This window comes from Struthio camelus, chromosome 24 (assembly GCF_040807025.1).
Source record: "Struthio camelus isolate bStrCam1 chromosome 24, bStrCam1.hap1, whole genome shotgun sequence".
NCBI classification, from domain to species: domain Eukaryota; kingdom Metazoa; phylum Chordata; class Aves; order Struthioniformes; family Struthionidae; genus Struthio; species Struthio camelus.
Genome location: NC_090965.1, coordinates 8,083,547 through 8,103,511, shown reverse-complemented (window position 1 = coordinate 8,103,511; position 19,965 = coordinate 8,083,547). Strand labels below are relative to the sequence as shown.

The following is a 19,965-nucleotide window of genomic DNA, read 5'->3' as shown; positions in this document are numbered from 1 at the left end:
GGTTCTCTAGCAAATAAGTGGCTGGAATTCAATGTTAGTAGGTGCAGATGTTTTAACTGCATGGATTTTCGCCCATGTATCTCTTTGGAAACATCATTTCCTGAAGTAAAATGTATAGCTATGGCTACATGTCCCCTCAGCCAAGTTCTGTGAGATGTGTGCTACCACAAGTTCCACACAGCATGAGGAAATAGAGCATGAGCAGACCTTCGCACTGAGGAAGAGGCTGGCCCCAAGTTCCAGACACCGTGCAGTTAATGAAAGCGTTCCCAGTGAGTGAATAACCAGGATTACAGCTGTAGGACACAGATGCTCCAAAGGGAAAAGTGTCAGAAATATGGCCTACGAGCTTCCCATTGGTGATGTTCGGAGGATGGAGGCACTTCACAACTGAAAAGTCGGGGGAGACAAACAAGACAGCGTTGAAATTAAAATCTCGATGGATTGCCAGAGAATAGCAACAACACTGTGTTTGCAGCCTTGTTTGCTCACGTGTAATATCTTCATCTAGCCTTAAAAACTGGTCTTGTAACCTATAACTCCATCATTTTGGAAAAGTGTATAAATTTAGTCTTGTTCTTAAAACATATTCTGGAGTAAAGGATACAGATTTAGTCTTTACACAAATTTCTTCCTAAGGCAAGTCATATGTTAAGTGTCCTTTCCTCTTGGCTCTCTTCAACAAAAACAAACACACCTTGACAGACTGGAGAGGGATGGCTCCAGGCTCCAGCCTCCGTGCAATAAATGGATGCTGTCCCAATGAGAGAGAAGCCAGACTCACAGCTGTAGTTTACAGACATTCCAGGAGCAAAAACTGCTACTGCCAGGCCACTGTGCCACCCATTGGCGATCTCCAGAGGCTTGGAGCAATGCAGCGCTAACGAGAGAGAAGTGCCAATTAAAACAGAGCTCATACAGTCAGGAGGAAAACTTTCAGCAAGCATGCTTGCCTGTAAGCTCGCTCCCACAGCAGTGACGCCAAAGTACAGAGCCAGCCCTGCCCAACCTTGTGCACTAATTTCACCCCAAACAGCTGTAAAGCATGTGGCATCAGTCAGATTTCTTCTTACACGATGAAACATTGCCCAGCACCATCTTTCCTGACGTATCAGATGAGAAGAGTAGATAGTTCATATTTATAATGTGATTTCCACACTTGTGAGACCATCTTATTACCCCACCCATACAAGTTCCTTGCAGTTGGCGAAGCTGGCCTAAGCTCATTTTTAAAGACTTCATTCTGAGAAACTGAGACACCAGATACTGCAGAGGTAAGAATGGGAAAAATTAAGCTAGGCAGATAACTGCCTTCTCTCTCTCTCTCTCTGTTCAGATCTAAACACTAGGCTCAGGATCTCTCTCATCTCCTTTACATTCTGCCACACACTATGAAAAGTGATAAGGCCAAAAAGGATAGTCATCTGAGGATAATGCATGCTTACCTCTTTCACAGATGGGGAGTGGTGGATCCCAGGTACCTCCAGCCTGGCACTGGGACTCGTGGAGGCCTTTAGGGACATTGTCACTGTTGCATTCAATCCTAACGATGTCTCCAGGTCTATAGAAAGACTCCAGTCTGATTGCTTTTCCATTCCCAACTCCTGGGCTCGCACAGCCAACTGTGGACAGTGAGAATATAAAGAACCCGTTAAATCGTGAACTTTGTGCAGCATAGAGGAGGAGAGTGTTTGGCCACAGTCTTCTCTCTTTCTGCAGTGATGGAGTTTGTTAAAGCAACAGCTCTTCTCAGAAAGTCCTTAGCCAAATATCACTGCATGCTTAACACACTTAAAAAGTCAAGAAGAATTAGTGAAAAGAACATGAACACACCTTCACACCGAGGAAGGGGACGGCTCCAGACTCCGTATGTTGTACAGCGGATAGACTCATTCCCGATAAGGAAGAAGCCAGGCTTGCAGCTGTAGTGCACAAGTGCTCCTATGTCAAAAGTGTCTGAGGAATGCCTGCTGTGTTCCCCATTAGTAATGCTTGGGGGAGGCAGACACTTCACCTCTGAAAAAGGAGAGGAAGAAGATGAGAAGGTGATGCTAACTTCTGAGAAGAGCAATAACAAAAGAGTAAAACAGTGCAATCACCCTTCTTCCCTCCAAAAGGCAAGGCAGAAGGGAGGAGGACAAGTTTGACAAGTCTTGCCTGGTCTTATGATAGACCTACCTGGCTTTGTTGTGGTATCAGTAGGACGATGATAGAATTTTGCCATTCCACCTAGATATAGCATTAAGAGTTTAAAATACACATGTTGTTGAACAATGCAATATACAATTTTACCTTCATTTTCTATCATCCTCCCTTTATATTTCAGAATAAATTTCACTCCTCTGTGATAGTCAATTCCTGCCATGAACCTATCAAGTTGCTTACTTTCAGACAGTGCAGAGAACATGGATTATGGACTGCAACAAACAGGGTGAGCAAAGAGCAAATTACATTTATACTTACGGCATTGCCCTCAATCCGGCTTATCTCCTGTGTGAGAAGAGAGTCATAAATGAAAGGAACAATTTCTTGTTTTTCCTTAAGTCAGTAAAGTACCTTGATTTGAGAAGAGGAGCAAGCAGGACAGATATAGCCAAATTCAGCTTCATTGAGTTCCTGGGAGCAGACAGGAAGGAAACAGAAACATCAACAGGTCAGCAGGCTAACACTTACCCTGTTCACAAACTGGCACAGGTGGGTCCCATGTTTTATCAGCTCTGCATTGAACTGTATGATGGCCTTGCAGGGTGAAGCCTTCATGGCACCTAAAGCTAACAGTATCTTCATATGTGTAGTGACTTTTACGAATGGATATTCTCCCGTTCTGGATCTCTGGGACTGGGCATACCACCTCTGAAAAAGAAATTCATTATCTCGGAAGGAGAGCCATATGTATGCTAAAGATGATGCACATATAAAATCCATCCTGAACCTGCCACTGCTCCCGAGGGAGGTTCTCAGAGGTGTTTCACAGGTAGTACTCAGAGACACACAGAAGAATAATTTCAAGATTGCATTTCTTTTAGTTCCTTAAAGTACCCTAGGATTAACACATTATTTGTATATGTAAACATAGTATTGTGCCTGTAAACAGACTACTGCAGCTCCATTCCAAATATATGTATTAAATGACATAGGAATCCATGAGGGCTCGTTGTCATTCTCATGACACAGTTTTACTACACCAAGCTCCTGCCCTCTAAAGCAATTCCACCTCAAGGAAAGACCGCATCCTAATTGTCGTGACCTTGACATTTCTCCCTCAGGTCCCACCCCTGCAAGACAATCTCGTAGTTTGGAAAGTGGTGCAGGACTTGGAAGATCCCAATTCAGATGCACTCAGTATCCCACTCTTACTGTAGGAAAAACAGTTCTTCATTTATTATTTACATTTGTGAAACAAAAGAGATGAGTCCTCACTGGAATCTGACAACTCTTCTTCCTACGCAACTCTGAAAAATCGAAAGACCACATCTAGAAAATTTTCAGAAGAAACCAAACAAGCAAGCAAAACAAAACTATCCTAGAAGAATATTATGCTTTAAAAGCCTTATTCCTCAAGGCTCTATTTTAGGGAAATGCCATTGTTTGATTTTAAGGATTTCATTTGGCAATTCTGTGCCAAGTCTGGATGTAACCTACTTACTCTGGCAAATAGGAGGAGCACCACTCCAGGCGACAAGCATTCCAAAAATCTCACATCGCCTCTGAGACTGTCCAACTAGTTCGTGCCTGGAAGGGCACAGAAGGAAATATCAGTTGACACCAAGACATTTATAGTTTGGATTGTGCACTCCCGCTATCACAGTACCCCCAGAGGTTTCTTTCTGCAGCCTCCTGATTCTGGCTGGTCACCCAGGTGTTTCTGCTGGTTCAGCCCATGGGAATAAAGGATACAGAGTTCCCGAGAAGAACAAAAATGATCACAAATTACTCCAGCTTAGATTGGCCAAGTGCTAAACCAGGACTCAAAGCTGAGGGATTTGAGAACCGCTGCAGCCTCCTCTCTACAGGCGCTTACTCGCATTCATTCTGCTCCAGCCGGGTGGCCATCTGAGAAGTTAGACTGAAACTGAAGTTTACAAAGTAATTTATCAAGCACAGACTGGGAAAAACAAGAGGCATTTCTCCTTCCCTGAGCAGGTAGCTAAGACAGAACTGGAACCAAACCACAAATTCTGGCTTGCTATGGAAAAACAACATGCACAGAGGAGTGTGTTGGGACCCTTCACTGTAAGCTGTTTGAGCTCAGGAAATGGAGTCAGCTAAGGCAGCCTGGGACTCACCCTTCTTCGCACGTGTGGTTCACTGCTGACCCAAAGAGGAGATCTGTCAGAACAACAACTCTGCCATTCTTTGGTGCTTCTGGATATTTACATTGTTTCCCTGGGAAAGAACAAGGCTACTTTTAAACTCCTCTCTTTCAATTTTGTAATGTATTATAAGAAAATATTATCTTAAGAATCTGTCCACATTCTGTCACCAAAAAAAGAAGGGAGCTTTAAAAGGTCAATAATTGTCAAAACTATGTGACTAGTAAAGCCATGTATGAATCATTTTTTAAAGAAGTGCTTTGAGAAACCCACAAGTGCAGTTTAGATAGTTTTCAAAAAACAACACCAAACTGATGGAGCTATTCACTTTTACAAAACTCTAGTGCTTCAGACCACGTTTGATTTTTGAGGCATGTTACTGTTGGGGGTACTCCAGGGTGTCTCATGTATCCAGGCTGGCAGGTGTATTTCACAGTGTCCCCAACAGAAAACTCTCTCTGATTTTTATATTCCTCAGTTAGCTCAGCAAAGTGTAAGCCTGGAGGGGCAGCACAGCCACCTATAGAGAAAGAAAACACACAGAGGAAAATTGTGACATATTTGTCAACTAAAAACAATTGTTTTAAAATGTATATTGAGTACACATAAATAAAAATCTTAAGGGCAAAAGAGACAACAAAAGGTAAAGAGTGTAGGATTCAACATTTTGTGAAGAGTGGGGGAGATGGCAAGTCTTATGAGCTCTCCAAGACAGAAATTCCCAAACTATCTATAACTCTCTGGAAAAAAAAAGTGTACCTTCGCACTGAGGAAGAGGGACGCTCCAGTTTCCAGAATCTGTACAATAAATTGATGCCTCTCCCATTATGTAGTAGCCAGGGTCACAGCTGTAATTTACGGTCATCCCAGGAGTGAAAACTCTCAAGTCCTGGCTATTGTGTTTTCCTTTGTCAATATTTGGAGGCAAAGGACATTGTAGCACTAAAGAGAGAGGACAAATCCAGACTGAAGAGGAGCATGGAGAGCATAACATGCAGAAAGGATAATGCACAATGCCAGGACACAGAGCATCCTGCGTGTGCTTGAGGCAAGCTTGGACCCTGTGGGTACCACGTGGACTTGCTGTTACCTGTCCTGTTACCCCCCGCCCCCAACACCCACCCACCCACAAATTCTGTGGGTTTAGCAGATTTGCCTGCTTCAGCATCAGGTGTGCATGGGATAGACGCTCAGACAGCCAGGGGTGCGCGGGGGAAAGGCAGCAGCACGCTGAAACGCACCTGCACAGCGAGGGTAAGGGAGGCTCCAGTTCCCCACCGCCGTGCATGAAAGCGAAGCATTGCCGATGAGGGAGAAGCCCGGGTCACAGCTGTAGGTGACGGACATGCCACTCGTGAAGTTCTCCCCGAGCTCAGCGCTGGGCGTGGCGTTGGCGATGACCGGAGGTGGAGGACAAGGCAATGCTAAGAGAGGGGAGGAGGGAAGAACATTGCTTTAGGGTTTGCATCCGATGGAGGAGCACATGCAACACAACCAAACGCGGTTGCTTCTCAGACAACGTTAATGAGGCAGAGATCGCTCCCTCAGGCCCCCTCCTGCACAAGGATGACCCTCAGTCTCTTCTGTTTTCACCCCCAAGGTGCCCCTCTTCCCCCCCCTCCCCCCGCCCCGTGAGAATACAGTCGCTGCTGTATGGCTGCTGGGAGAGCTCCTTTCTGCTGGCAGCAGGACATTCCTGCATGGGGTGTTCCTCTCTCCATTTCACAACTGCTGCCAGAAACCCGCCCGAGGTGTGGCACGGGGCTGCGCAGAAAGCCGTCTCCCCCCACTCACCTGGCGCACAGATGGGCACCGGAGGAGCCCACCGGCCGTCGCGCCGGCACTCGGCCTCGGGGCTGCCCCGCAGCATGTAACCGGGGCGGCACTGGAAGGTGACGGTGTCCCCAGGATTGTACGTGGCTCTGTGCCCACCAGCCACCGCTCCGTTCCGGATTGCTGGGGATGTGCAGGCAATCACTGAAAAGGAAAGCGAGCAAAGCGTGGGCTGGGGAAGCGGCTGCCAGGCTTGGGCTTTCCTCCTTGTTTTTTCCAAGGCCAGAATTCCCCAGAAACGCAGCAAGGAGAGACCTTTGGTTTGCCCCTGCCTTCAGGGAAAGGTGTGCAAGGAGGAGAAGGGAGAGCAGCTTGAGTAAACCTTGAAAGCCCCTCCCGTGCGTTCCCCCCTGCCTGTGCCTGATCAACGCTGCTCCAGCCCCCGCTGGGGTCTTCTCTGTGCTGATGGGTTCCTCTACTGCGATGACCGTCGTGGTCTCCCTTTTTGTGTTAGGTAACAACACTGAAAGCAAGCGCACCTTCACATCGAGGGTAAGGGATGCTCCAGGTTCCCTTCTCTGTGCAATACAGAGTGGCTTTGCCAATAAGAGAATAACCAGGCTCACAGCTGTAATTCACAGACTTTCCAGGGTTGAAGACTTTCTCATCCTTGCCATCGTGCTGGCCATTGTCGATAGCCAACGGGGAGGGACACAGCAGCCCTGCAATGAAGGAAATCTTCCATGAGAAAGGGGTGGGCGTTTGGTACTTCTTTCTTCCACTAACCCCCCGTATCACTGGCACATCCACAAGTGGAAAAGGCAGAAAGGCAGATAAACACACCTTCACACCAAGGGGCAGCGGCACTCCAAGCTCCAGAAGATGTACAATTAAGCTGTGCCTCTCCAATGAGACTATAGCCAGGATCACAGGTGTATCTCACAGACACGCCGCTGGTGAAAACTGCCGTGGCTTGGCCGCTGTGCTTTCCATGGGCAATGGCTGGAGGCGGAGAGCACTGCGATGCTGGGGGAAGAGGACAAAACCATTCTCACACCAGGGGCAATAAGAAAGAAAGAGGATCGAAAAATAAATGGCTTGGTGCAAGGGAACCTTTTATCTGAGCTGAGAGCCCTCAAGAAATACAGGCAGCTCAGACGGGTGTCCCTGGGGCTGCTGCTTGCACCCACAGTCCATCGGGACCCTGCAGAGCTCAGGGCTTAGGAGCAAGTGCTTCTGGGCCCTCCTTTCTCGGGAGTGCCAAAGAGCACCTCCACCAGCAATGGCATGGACACTAACACTGCTGGTCCCCGTCCTCCCCCTTCCCTCCGCTTTGCTGTCAGCAACTCCTCTGCAGCACGATCCTGCCCATGCACGCGCTAGTCCGTGGCCTCACAGGCACAGAGCGGCCCTGCACTCAGCAAAGTCCTACCTCCGCACCGCGGCGGCGGCCCACTCCACACGCCGTGTACCCCATCCTCTGTGGTGCAGAAAATAGAGGGCTCTCCCGTGAGGGGGTGGTCGAGGTTGCACGTGTACGTGACCACAGCCGCGTAGGAGAAGTCGTCCATCAGGTGGCCAGTGTGTCTCCCATGAGGGATGTCCGGAGGCGGGTCGCACACGATTGCTGCGGGGCACGTACAAGGTGGCTGTTAGAGTGAGCGCTAGCAGCAGTGCCCTGGGGTCTGCCGGACAAAAGTGCTTCCCCGAGAGGGAGCCAGCTGCGACAACCCCATCTCAGCAGCAACGCTCTGCGTCTTTCTCCTAGAAGATGCTTTTCATTGAAAGCACTGACCCGAATCTCTGTGCTGCTCAGTTATTCCCCAGTAGCCCTGCCGAGCTCCTGCCAGGATGTACTTACGCTGGCAGACAGGAATGTCACCGCTCCACACAACTTGCTTTCCGGACCCAGAAATGACGCAGTGCCTCTGAGCGTGCCCAGTCAGCCTGTGCCTGGAGTTAAGCAAAGTCACAGTTACCGTGCAGGGGCTGTCCTTGGAGCGCTCTTCTCCCATGCCCTGCAAGCCTCGCCTTCGTTGCCGTCTAATACTGCCGTTGTTAAGGCTCAGATGCTTAGCTCACGTGTGTCCCCCCAACAGTCTCCTCAGTCTGCACGGGCAGTAAACCGTGTGAGGCCCAGAGAGCTGCCATTGCCTCTCCTCGTCCTTCCATCCTCTGCAAGAGGCCACCTCACTGATGCCTGTTTTAAGCTCAGTCTTTCAGAACGATCCCCATCTTTGTCCCTCATATACTCCTAAGATCAGACTCAACCGGTCGTTCCCTCTAATCGGCGCTGAAAAACTTATACCTGAACCCCTTTCTCCGCATTTCTGTTGTCAGTTAGCCTACAAATCAGACTAGAATTCGACCGTTGCGAAGACCAGAACTGCTGTAAAGTCCAAACTGTCTTAAAATGCCAGAAAGATTCTGAGATTTTCCCTGGACATTTGGACACTTTCTGTGCTCTCTCAGTAGCTACAGCTGAGAGCTCAGTGGGTCAAACTGCAAGGTGATGGGCACAAAACAAGTTACACGTAAACCAAACACAAAGGCAGATTCCTCCTCAAGCCTCACACTGAGCAGGTGACTTTGATGGACTTTGAGTGTGGGGACACAAGCACTGGTTTCTTGTTAAAAACCACACTGTACCTAAGAGTTAGAGAGAGGACAGAGACATTGCTGCTTGCGTCTCGTAAGCCAAATGAGCTTGACCTGGGACTCACCCTTCATCACACGTGTAATTCACTGTTGACCCAAAGAGGAGATCTGTCAGAACAACAACTCTGCCATTTTCAGGTTCTCCTGGATGATCACACCTTTTCCCTGGGACAAAACGAGAGCTGGCTGTGAACTTCTTTCAGTGAATGCAACAGGAAAAGCAGCACTTTAATCCTAGGAGTCCTGCCAACCCCCCCCCCGCCAAGAAGGGAACTGGAATGGAGGAACATCCACTGAGTTACAAGGCTTTGATGGTCACACTGCAATTGAAAAAAATGGAAGCATCTGCAAGACATACGTTTGCAAAACTCCTGGGCGTCAGACCATGTTTGATTTTCGAGACATGTAATTGCCGGTGATATGTGTGGAAGTTTAATGTATCCTGGTCGGCAAGTGTATTTCACAGTCTTCCCAACAGGAAACTCCATCTGATTTTTGTGTTCCTTGTTTAACTCAGCAAACAATAATGTTGTTGGTGTACCACATCCAGCTACCAAGAAATAAAATACACATGAGAAATGAGTGCTAGTTATGAAAGGCAAATGAAGAGAAGCCAGTGCATTGGTAGGCACTGCTAGAAAAGCCAAGGACATTAATATCTCTTCTAGACATTCTAACTTTTATCTACGTACATTAAACACTTCAAATGCCAGGACAGTTTAGCACTAAAGCCACTAAAGGGAACACAGCACTTTGCTTGGCCCTGTGGGTACCACGTGGACTTGCTGTTACCTGTCCCCCCCACCCCCACCCCAACACCCACCCACCCACAAATTCTGTGGGTTTAGCAGATTTGCCTGCTTCAGCATCAGGTGTGCATGGGATAGATGCTCAGACAGCCAGGGGTGCGCGGGGGAAAGGCAGCAGCACGCTGAAACGCACCTGCACAGCGAGGGTAAGGGAGGCTCCAGTTCCCCACTGCCGTGCATGAAAGCGAAGCATTGCCGATGAGGGAGAAGCCCGGGTCACAGCTGTAGGTGACGGACATGCCACTCGTGAAGTTCTCCCCGAGCTCAGCGCTGGGCGTGGCGTTGGCGATGACCGGAGGTGGAGGACAAGGCAATGCTAAGAGAGGGGAGGAGGGAAGAACATTGCTTTAGGGTTTGCATCCGATGGAGGAGCACATGCAACACAACCAAACGCGGTTGCTTCTCAGACAACGTTAATGAGGCAGAGATCGCTCCCTCAGGCCCCCTCCTGCACAAGGATGACCCTCAGTCTCTTCTGTTTTCACCCCCAAGGTGCCCCTCTTCCCCCCCCTCCCCCCGCCCCGTGAGAATACAGTCGCTGCTGTATGGCTGCTGGGAGAGCTCCTTTCTGCTGGCAGCAGGACATTCCTGCATGGGGTGTTCCTCTCTCCATTTCACAACTGCTGCCAGAAACCCGCCCGAGGTGTGGCACGGGGCTGCGCAGAAAGCCGTCTCCCCCCACTCACCTGGCGCACAGATGGGCACCGGAGGAGCCCACCGGCCGTCGTGCCGGCACTCGGCCTCGGGGCTGCCCCGCAGCATGTAACCGGGGCGGCACTGGAAGGTGACGGTGTCCCCAGGATTGTACGTGGCTCTGTGCCCACCAGCCACCGCTCCGTTCCGGATTGCTGGGGATGTGCAGGCAATCACTGAAAAGGAAAGCGAGCAAAGCGTGGGCTGGGGAAGCGGCTGCCAGGCTTGGGCTTTCCTCCTTGTTTTTTCCAAGGCCAGAATTCCCCAGAAACGCAGCAAGGAGAGACCTTTGGTTTGCCCCTGCCTTCAGGGAAAGGTGTGCAAGGAGGAGAAGGGAGAGCAGCTTGAGTAAACCTTGAAAGCCCCTCCCGTGCGTTCCCCCCTGCCTGTGCCTGATCAACGCTGCTCCAGCCCCCGCTGGGGTCTTCTCTGTGCTGATGGGTTCCTCTACTGCGATGACCGTCGTGGTCTCCCTTTTTGTGTTAGGTAACAACACTGAAAGCAAGCGCACCTTCACATCGAGGGTAAGGGATGCTCCAGGTTCCAGATGGCAGACAAGAAACTTTTGTTGTCCCAGTGAGGGTGTACCCTGGGTCACAGTAGTACCTCACTGATATTCCAGGGACGAAGACTTTCACATCCTTGTTATTGTGCTGGCCATTTTTGATACTTGGAGGGGACGGACATCGCAGCACTATATGGAAAGGAAAAGTCAAAATTTGTGAAGAGGTAGCACAAGCACACGCGGTAGGGAAAGACAACTTGCTTTCTTTCCCATTAACCTTTCCCAAATAACTGTGAATGCCAATGTTTTAATTATATTTCTGTCCTACCCACAGCTGTCTTTCTGCCATTATGTTTTCCTAGCTTATTAACATCAAGAATGAGCATTTCTCGCTTAGGCATTTACAGTAGTAATTTTTTAACTTTGGTACTACCTAACAGCTTTCTCTGGGTTTCCTGTGGTTGTGAACATGATCAGACAACAGCCTGGCTTTACCTCTCTTCCCCAGTACTCATTTTAGGAGCTGAAAGCCCTACATACCTACCACAAGGATCTGAATGGGGATTATCAAGACAGGAGGGCAGACATTTACATGCTTTTCCTTTCCTTTCCTTCGGACAGTGGTGCATGGGATCCTTTTACCTCCAAAATGAGGCAGCTGCATCCTGCCAGGTGTACTCACACAGTGGCTTCAGGAGAAATCAGCTCCCACTGCCTCATTTCCACTTACTCTTTTCACAGGTGGGGACAGGAGGGTCCCATGTGCCTCCAAACTGGCACCGGGACTCTTGAGAGCCCTTTAAGGCATAACCAAAATTGCATTCAAAGACAACGGTGTCCATAAGTTTGTACATGGTCTCTGCTCCAGTTGTTCTTCCATTATCAATCTTTGGTCTTTTGCAGCCAGTTGCTGGAAGTGAAGAATATAAAGCATCATTTAGGATGTGAGGCCTGTGCTGGGTGTGGAAGGGTGCTGACATGAGCCAACAGCTGCGCCGGAGCCTTAGCATCACTCTCGCAGGCATCTCAACATTATTAAGTCTTACTCACACAAAACACTGAGAAATATCAATATCCAGTTGTACTTGAGAGTCAGCCCTTACTGGGATAAAGAAAGGGAAATCCAAAGAGGCCTGTGAGCTCTCTCTGCCTATGGGATCTTTGGCCTGTGCCTCTAATGGAGATTTGGTCTGCAGTGATTAAACTGAGAGCAAAAAAGGGAGAAAGGACCCAGGGAAAGATAAAAGAAGCCAACATGAACACACACCTTCACATCGGGGCCGGGGACGGCTCCATGTTCCCAAGACAGTACAGTTAATGGATGCATTCCCAATGAGGGAATAGCCATCCCTGCAGGTGTACTGAACAGTCATTCCTGGGAGAAACTTGTCTGAGGACTGATGGCTGTGCTTCCCGTTGGCAATGATTGGAGGAGGGGGACAAATCACCGCTGCAAAGGGGAAGGAAAGACAAGTCAAAAATAGGGAAAGGGCAAAAAACCCTGAAAAATAAACAATACATAAAATATTCTAATTTTCAAAAACCAAAGGAGAAGGACAATTAATTCCATTAACTCTTTTTAATAAATTTCTGTAAAAATAGTTGTCTTCCTGTCAGTGGGAACAGTAACCACTTGCATGTGGGCCAACCACTTCACTGCTGTGCCTGTCCTTTCTTCTGCGACTCATAACTAATTATCCACATTTACAGATGGAATATTTGTGAGCAATGTGGATAATTAGTTATGAGTCGCAGAAGAAAGGACAGGTACACGTGTACGTGACCACAGCCGCGTAGGAGAAGTCGTCCATCAGGTGGCCAGTGTGTCTCCCACGAGGGATGTCCGGAGGTGGGTCACACACGATTGCTGCGGGGCACGTACAAGGTGGCTGTTAGAGTGAGCACTACAGCAGTGCCTCGGGATCTGCCGGACAAACTCACTTCCCCAAGAAAGGAGCCAACTGCGAAGGCCCCATCTCAGTGGTAGTGCTCTCTGGATAAGATGACCTAAATTTCCTGGGCACCAAGGTAACAAGAGCTGTGGAGTGAACGCCCGGTGGGGAAGGTGCACTTGTGGGAGGGAATACCCGTACCCTTCAGCAAGCCATTTCTCCTCCTCCTGCTTTGCTGTCCCTCTCTGAAGGAGGTAGGACAACTCTTACCTCCCTTTTCCATAACCCGTTGTGACACAGGCAGAGTGGAGAAACTGGCTACGCCATTCCTACACATAGTTCTGACTCCGACCAGTCAGAAGTACTTCTCCAGCCATACGGACTTTAAAATATTAATTTTTTTTTTCCAATTTGGACCAGCATAAATAATAGACCTTTGGGAACATTTCAAAAACATCCAAAATAAAACAAAAACGCAATGAACACGGAAAGAAACATGAAAATATTTTACAAATGCACTGACTGCATATGAGAAACATTTTGCAGTAAAATCTTTGGTTTGAATGATTAGCTACTCTCTCTTAAAAACACTGGAGCAAGCAATCTCCAAGAACCTTTTGCTGTGATCTACTTACGCTGGCAGACAGGAACATCTCCACTCCATAAAACACGTGTGCCAGAGACCTCACATCTTCTCTGAGAAGGTCCAATCAACTTGTGTCTGTAGTTACAAAGAGGGATTTCTTGCTTTATATACAACCCTTGTAAGTGGCAACCCAGACTTCTCACCTGGGAAGTAGGTTCTTTAGCGTAAAACTGTTTTGCCACTTAAAATCTGCTAAGCTCTCGATTGGCAGCTGAATTTAGCTAATCGTAAGACTCACCCTTCTTTACAAGTGTAATTCACTTTTGACCCGAAGAAGAGATCAGTCAGAATTACAACTCCGCCATTCTCTGGTGCCTCTGGGTTAGCACATTGCTTTCCTGGAAGCGAACATCAACTAGCATTAGACCTCTCCCGTTCAAGGCATGGTGCAGTGAAATCTTACACCAGAAATCCTAACACAGAGAATGGACTGCAGAAAGTAAAGAAACCCACAAAGTTAGAGGGATTTACACTCAAATAGTGTTAAAAATCTACCCAAGGCCAGCAGTCGTTAGATTTTTCAGCATTTGCAGAACATACTTTTACAGAACTCCAGTGCTGCAGACCACGTCCGATTTTGGAGACACGTGATAGATGGCTGAATTGCCGGGTGTCTGGCATATCCAGGCCGACACACATATTCTACTGCCTTTCCCACAGCAAAGATAGTCTGATTGCTGTACTCCTTCTTTAACTCAGCAAACACCAGTCTTGTAGGTGCATTACAGCCAGCTATCAAGAAAGACAAGAGATGTTAGAGCCTCTCTTTTGTGCTGCCTACAAAATGTAGGCCGTGTAGAGCGTAGTTGCAGGTACATAGAAAAACTGTAAAAACAACCTTTCACTTACCTCCTTCACTTTTTCAAGTGCTACCTAGAGTGTTTATGTGTGCTTGTTTTCCGCAAATAATTTCCACCTGCTACACTTTTCTAATATTATACAAATGCCATTTTCAGTTCTCCATATGCCCAAAGCTCCTTCTCATCTTAAAGCAAAGGAGTCTATAAACTCACATAGGACCAATGAGATCATGATTACATTTAAGCATAAATTCTTTTTAAGCTATTTGTTCTGTCCCTGAGGACTACACCATCATTTCTATGGAGTTACAGTGCCCTGCTCAAACAAGTGATGTTTCTTTTACATTGGTGGTGATTCACAAATAGACTCTTCTCCAATGAGAAAGTGAATTATGCTGCTCTCTTGAAAACGATTTGCTCTGTCTGTCCTTCCCCACAGGCTCCCCTGTCCCACAGACCTGCCTGGAAGCACAGCAAGGAAAAAGCAGTGGTACAGGAAAGGCAGATCTGGCCAATCCACTTTTCAAAGTCAAGAAAAGGTGCAGTAGGGAGAGCATTGGGAAGGTTAATATCCAAAACACTATTTGAACACTTGCCCTGTTCACAGGCTGGCACAGGTGGCTCCCAGGTGTTATTTAGTTGACATTGTACCACACTGTGGCCACGCATGACGTAGCCTGGCTCACACTCAAAGGTAACTGTGTCTTTGTGTGTGTAGGCATTCTTAGCAGCAGACACTCTTCGCCCATTCTGGATCTGTGGGACAGGACATGTAACCTCTGGAAAAGAAGTGAAGGACCTCAGAACAGGAACAGTTGTGCAGCTGTGAAGTCTTTTACAATTGCAATGACTTTTAGACTTAAGTCTGAAAACAATTTTCCTAGATCATCTACTGCCTGCACCCAGCCATGTCAAGCAGTGAGGGAACGATCCAAACTGAAAGATAAGGCTGTGGATGCTGGAGGCAGTGGGGCAGCGCCAGCAGTCTCCTCCCAGCTGCCTGACCAGAGCTGTAAAAATAGCACATGCAAATCTTGCTATGGAGGAACACACAGACAAAAGTGCAATTATCTAGGGGCTTCCTTGTCTTTCTGAATATGCAGCAGTAGGGCCGGGAGTATTGTGCCAAAGGTTGGCATGCACACACTGCACCCTACCTCCGCACTGAGGGGGAGGTCCGCTCCATACACCGTTCTGCCCGTCCTCAGTGGTGCAGTGAATGGAGGACTCCCCTCGTGGAGGCTGTCCTGAGTCACAGGTGTACGTTACAGACGTGCCGAAGTGGAATTCGTCTAACAGCCTGCCCGTGTGCTTCCCGTTAGGAATATTCGGAGGTGGCTCACAAGGAATACCTGGAGAGATGCAGAACAAGTCTTCTAAATTCAACAGTGGCACTAAAGTATCTGCAGTCCCCCAGTCTGTGGGACACAAATACTTGTTCTAGAGATGGAATAACTGCAATGAACTAACCTTCCAGGTGATACCCTCTAGGCATCTGCAACCCGTTTCCCTGATCAGCAATACTATGCAAGTCAAAAAGCAGACACAGTAGGACAAACCTCTATGGAGGAAGCATCTACATGCTTTATCTTTTCTACCGTTTAAAAAATTAAAAAGCGAAAAATATTTCTTTTGTGTCAACTGTGTAAAATCTTGGTTTTTCAGCAGCACACAGCACAAAGACACACACAGTCAGTAATTTGTATGTCACCTTTTAGGTTAACATGCACCAGGAAGATTGGTAAAATGCTTTTAAATATCAGAATGTGCTAGTAGATATCTTTTTTTTTTTTTTTTTTTTTTTAATATGAAGCTCTGTCACCAAACACTACTTCACCAAGCTCTAGTTGCTGACGGCAACTCTTTGGGTACAAACTAGCCATCCATGTTTGTAGTAAAAGAGATGGCCCAAAATTTGAGACTTTGGGATTCTATTTCTGGCCCTCCCACAGCGCCCTGTAACTCCCTAGACTAAGTATTTTGATCTGTCTGTGTCTAACATTACCACCCACTGAGCTGGGCACAATATTTTCCCTTCCTTTTGCATAATGTTTTTGTGATATTAGTCAAAGACAGGACATAAAAATACTACTGAAAAAGCTCCAGCTGAGACATGGCTTTCTACAACCCATTAAGCTTTGAGATCTTGTACCTTTTCCCAGAATATTTTCGTATGAAATCAAGATCATCTGATATTTTTTGTGCCCACAGAGCAGAGAGGTTCCCCGTGAAAGCTTTGATTTGAATGATTTGGCAGTCTCTGCTGAAAAATATTTACCAGAGCAACGCAAACCACCTAGAGCTGTAAGCTACTTACGCTGACAAATGGGAATGCGGCCACTCCATTCAACACGTCCTGTATCAGAAATCTCACATCGTCTGCTAGGCTGCCCAATTAACCTGTGCCTGGTGTTAGAAGGATTTAACATTCATTCCAGGTCATTTCAATTTGAGTTATTAACTCCTTCTCACCACCCCTGACAGTCCAAGCAGCCCTGCTGACACCCTGCTGATGTCAAACCTTGTCGGAGAAGCTCCCTTCCTAGCTCAGTACCCCCTTTCCAATTTGACAATATATACATGCATGCATATGAGACAGAACACCGTATCTGTTCATATGTGTACAGCACTCTATACAGGAGCCAAATCAATTTTGGGAATGAATGAATAGGAAGGAAAAACAGGGACTTACCAAATGCATTTTTCGTTGCAGTTTTAAGTAGCAGCAAAAAATAAGTCTGCAACCTAGAACTTACCCTTCCTCACAGCTGTAGATCACTGTTGACCCAAGTAGGAGATCTGTTATGAAACTAATCTTGCCATTCTCGGGTTCACCAGGATGCCTACACTGCTTCCCTGTAGAAGAACAAAACTAATTTTAGACTTCTCTTTATCTGTACCATGGTACAACAAATGCAACTAATACTCCAATAATCTGTCCACATTTCCAATTACCCCCAAAATGGGTTTTGAATATCGTAAAGTTACATGGCTTTACTAGTCACATACTATTTGAACAACAAAATAATATTAAGATTTTTGCAGCATGGACAGATATCACCTATTCCTTCTTGAACAACGGACACCAAATCAATGGAGCTATTCACTTTTACAGAACTCTAGCGCTTCTGACCACACTCCACTGTCAAGGCATGTAATAGTAGGTGACATTCCTGGGTGTTTAGCATATCCAGGTCGGCAAGTGTATCTCACAGTCTTCCCAACAGGAAAGTCAATCTCATTTTTATACTCCTCACTTAGCTCAGCAAAGAGTAACCTTGTAGGAGCACCACAACCACCTATCAAGAAAGAAAACACACGTGAGAATTAGCACTTTTCCAATTGCTTTGGTAGCACAAGCCCGCCAGATGCAGGTGCAGAGAGAAACACTGTTACAAAGAAAGGTATCGGATTTGCCTTGCAAAAGCATTTATTTTGATTAATATAGATGAAACACTGAACAGATTAAACAGATGAATCATCTTTTCCCACAGGATCTGGTCCTGCTCCTGCTGGCAGCCTGTTCCCAGGATGTACTTATATCTTCCACTTGCTTGATAGTAAAAATATAGGATTTAAGCATTTTTTTTTTAAAACGGCCAGAGTAAGGGACGTAAAATAGTAGAGCACCCAAGTGTCATGATTTACCTAGAAGTGCACGCCTAGGTGGAAGCCTTGGTGAAGGTTTACCTCTACTACAGACTGGAACAGGAGGATCCCAGGTGCCATCCTCCTGGCAGTAGATTTTAGCACTACCTTGCAGGCTGTAACCATTATGACACTGAAATGTAACTGTTTGCCCAGGTCCATAGATAAGTCCTTGACCATCAACTTTCCTTCCATTCTCTATGTCTGGATTTATGCAGATAGTCACTGAAAATGAAGATGTGCAGAAGTGATGTGCAAAAGCAGTTAAAAAAAAAAAAACTACCAGAGGTTGTCATTACTGCAAGCAACAAATTATGCATGGCATTTCTATCAACTTCCCCAGTCCCCCCTTCATAGTAGAATGGCTTGAAATTAATTTATACCAGGCCACACTTTAAATGGGATTAATCAACTCTGAGGATTCAGTTGCAGTTGTTGGCTTCTCTCCTACGCTACCTCCTGTGCTGGGAGCTGCTGGCTTTTGGGGCAAGGTCAGAGATCACAGACACACCTTCACAGCGAGGCGTGGGAAGGCTCCAGTTCCCAGAGGCTCTGCAAAAAGCAACTGCGTTTCCAACAAGGTAGTAGCCGGGATCGCAGGTGTATGTCACAGACATCCCCATGGTGAAAAACGCTGTGCCCTGGCCATTGTGATTCCCATTGTCGATCCCTGGAGGCATGGGGCAAGGTCGGACTACAAAAGAGAGAGACAGCAGCTCTAACAAAGCAAGAGAATAACCTGAAAGGGGGAATGGGCTCAGTGCGCAGGCTGAGGTGGTGGAGCAAGGCCAGGAGCACCAGCCGGGGAGCAGGTTGGGGCAGAGCTACCCAGGAGGACCCCCGCGACGGCCCGAGGCGCTCGTGGGTGCACCTCAGGTCTGTCCCACTCCCCAGCCCAGTGCCTGGGGCACCAGCAAGGAGCCCAGCAGCACTCACTCCTTGTGCAGCTGAGCACTGGCGGGTCCCACGCGCCCCCTGGTTGGCACTGTGTCTCAGAGGTGTCCTCTGCAGCGTAACCAGCTTCACAGTCAAAATGAAGAGTTTCTCCAGCTCTGTAGGTGCTCTGCAACCCATGAATTTTCCCATTCTGAACCTTGGGTCTCTTGCAGCCGATTGCTGGAGGGAACATGGATGGCATCCTTTAAATGCAAGCGCGTGGGTAGGACAGCAGCCAGATCTGGCACACACAGCCACGGCCCTCTCCTCACTTCCATAAGCATTGCCCACACCCAGACGCAAATCACTGCAAACGCGCCCAGCCACCGCAGCCCCGCTCTGCACGGCCGAGGTGGAGGGGGCCGGCGGGATGCAGTGAAGGCGCAGGGGAGGGGGATCCGCGCAATGCAAAAGGCTGCTCTTGCCCAAAGGCTGCGTGGCCTCCATAAGCCCTCGCCGGCACTGGTGGGAGGAGAACAGTGCCCCAGCCCAGCGCCCCGGGGTCAATACTCTTTGCAGGCCCAGTGCCTGGAGAGGCAAGTATCAACCCACCTTCACAGCGGGGCCGGGGCCGGCTCCACAGCCCGGCATCTGTGCAGTTGATGGACACGTTCCCAATCAGCGTGTAGCCATCCCTGCAGCTGTAGTACACAGTCACTCCCCGGGGAAAAGTGTCTGAGGACTGGCCACTGTGCTGCCCGTTGGCGATGTTTGGTGGTCGAGGACACTTCACCTCTGGAAAGGAAGGGGAAAGGGTCAGGAGAGTGCCTGGAAGAGGTGAAGTCCGAGAGAAACAACTCAAAGGCACATAAGCAACAGAAATAGTAGGGAAGCTGGAAGGGGGGGGTGCAGGACCGTTTTTATCCAAGGTACTGCCTGTGTCTGCAGCTTGACAGCCAGTCTCATGGTGCCCCATGTTTTAATGTTGCATCGATTTGTAAAAAATCCAGCAATTTCTATCCCCAAGGCTGCGTCTTGGGGCACAGTGATGGCTGTGCTACAGCAACGCGTCTCCAGCTGGATCACTTCTCGGGCCCACTAGAGCCAAGCTGGTGCCGGAGTACTTTGAGGAGGGAGCTCGTTTTGAAGACTCCTTTGCATTTAGTGTCAAATCAACCAATGCACTGGCTTTTGGCACTCACTACCAGGCATTCGTGTCCAATAACTTGAATTATTGAATTGCAATGCAGCACAAGCCAGCCCACACACTGCACTGGCCAGGGACAGGCAGGGTAGGCACGAGGGCAGCAAAAACCCAGCCTGGAGAACTACGTTTCACTGAGCTTGGAAAC

At 48.0% G+C, this 19,965-nt stretch overlaps 1 protein-coding gene across 2 annotated transcripts in view; it reads right to left on the bottom strand.

Annotated features, from left to right (window-relative positions):
• Positions 1-19,965, bottom strand: part of LOC104142387 (complement receptor type 1) — a 29,356-nt gene that overhangs the window by 4,971 nt on the left and 4,420 nt on the right. Inside the window, exons 7-41 of one of the 2 annotated variants that reach the window (XM_068918289.1) lie at positions 19,226-19,408; positions 18,674-18,853; positions 18,249-18,431; positions 17,738-17,962; positions 17,197-17,388; positions 16,846-16,945; positions 16,407-16,495; positions 15,247-15,441; positions 14,686-14,868; positions 13,830-14,021; positions 13,528-13,627; positions 13,279-13,364; positions 12,019-12,201; positions 11,482-11,661; positions 10,758-10,940; positions 10,240-10,422; positions 9,687-9,869; positions 9,103-9,294; positions 8,810-8,909; positions 7,948-8,039; positions 7,519-7,713; positions 6,930-7,112; positions 6,626-6,808; positions 6,108-6,290; positions 5,555-5,737; positions 5,073-5,255; positions 4,642-4,833; positions 4,287-4,386; positions 3,647-3,732; positions 2,674-2,853; positions 2,179-2,229; positions 1,834-2,016; positions 1,446-1,622; positions 698-880; positions 208-390 (exon numbers count right to left, since the gene is read on the bottom strand). In XM_068918289.1, the coding sequence (XP_068774390.1) occupies positions 208-390; positions 698-880; positions 1,446-1,622; positions 1,834-2,016; positions 2,179-2,229; positions 2,674-2,853; positions 3,647-3,732; positions 4,287-4,386; positions 4,642-4,833; positions 5,073-5,255; positions 5,555-5,737; positions 6,108-6,290; positions 6,626-6,808; positions 6,930-7,112; positions 7,519-7,713; positions 7,948-8,039; positions 8,810-8,909; positions 9,103-9,294; positions 9,687-9,869; positions 10,240-10,422; positions 10,758-10,940; positions 11,482-11,661; positions 12,019-12,201; positions 13,279-13,364; positions 13,528-13,627; positions 13,830-14,021; positions 14,686-14,868; positions 15,247-15,441; positions 16,407-16,495; positions 16,846-16,945; positions 17,197-17,388; positions 17,738-17,962; positions 18,249-18,431; positions 18,674-18,853; positions 19,226-19,408 (5,649 nt within the window). The remainder of the gene's footprint in view (positions 1-207; positions 391-697; positions 881-1,445; positions 1,623-1,833; positions 2,017-2,178; positions 2,230-2,673; positions 2,854-3,646; positions 3,733-4,286; positions 4,387-4,641; positions 4,834-5,072; positions 5,256-5,554; positions 5,738-6,107; positions 6,291-6,625; positions 6,809-6,929; positions 7,113-7,518; positions 7,714-7,947; positions 8,040-8,809; positions 8,910-9,102; positions 9,295-9,686; positions 9,870-10,239; positions 10,423-10,757; positions 10,941-11,481; positions 11,662-12,018; positions 12,202-13,278; positions 13,365-13,527; positions 13,628-13,829; positions 14,022-14,685; positions 14,869-15,246; positions 15,442-16,406; positions 16,496-16,845; positions 16,946-17,196; positions 17,389-17,737; positions 17,963-18,248; positions 18,432-18,673; positions 18,854-19,225; positions 19,409-19,965) is intronic. The other variant, XM_068918290.1, reaches the window with a different exon arrangement.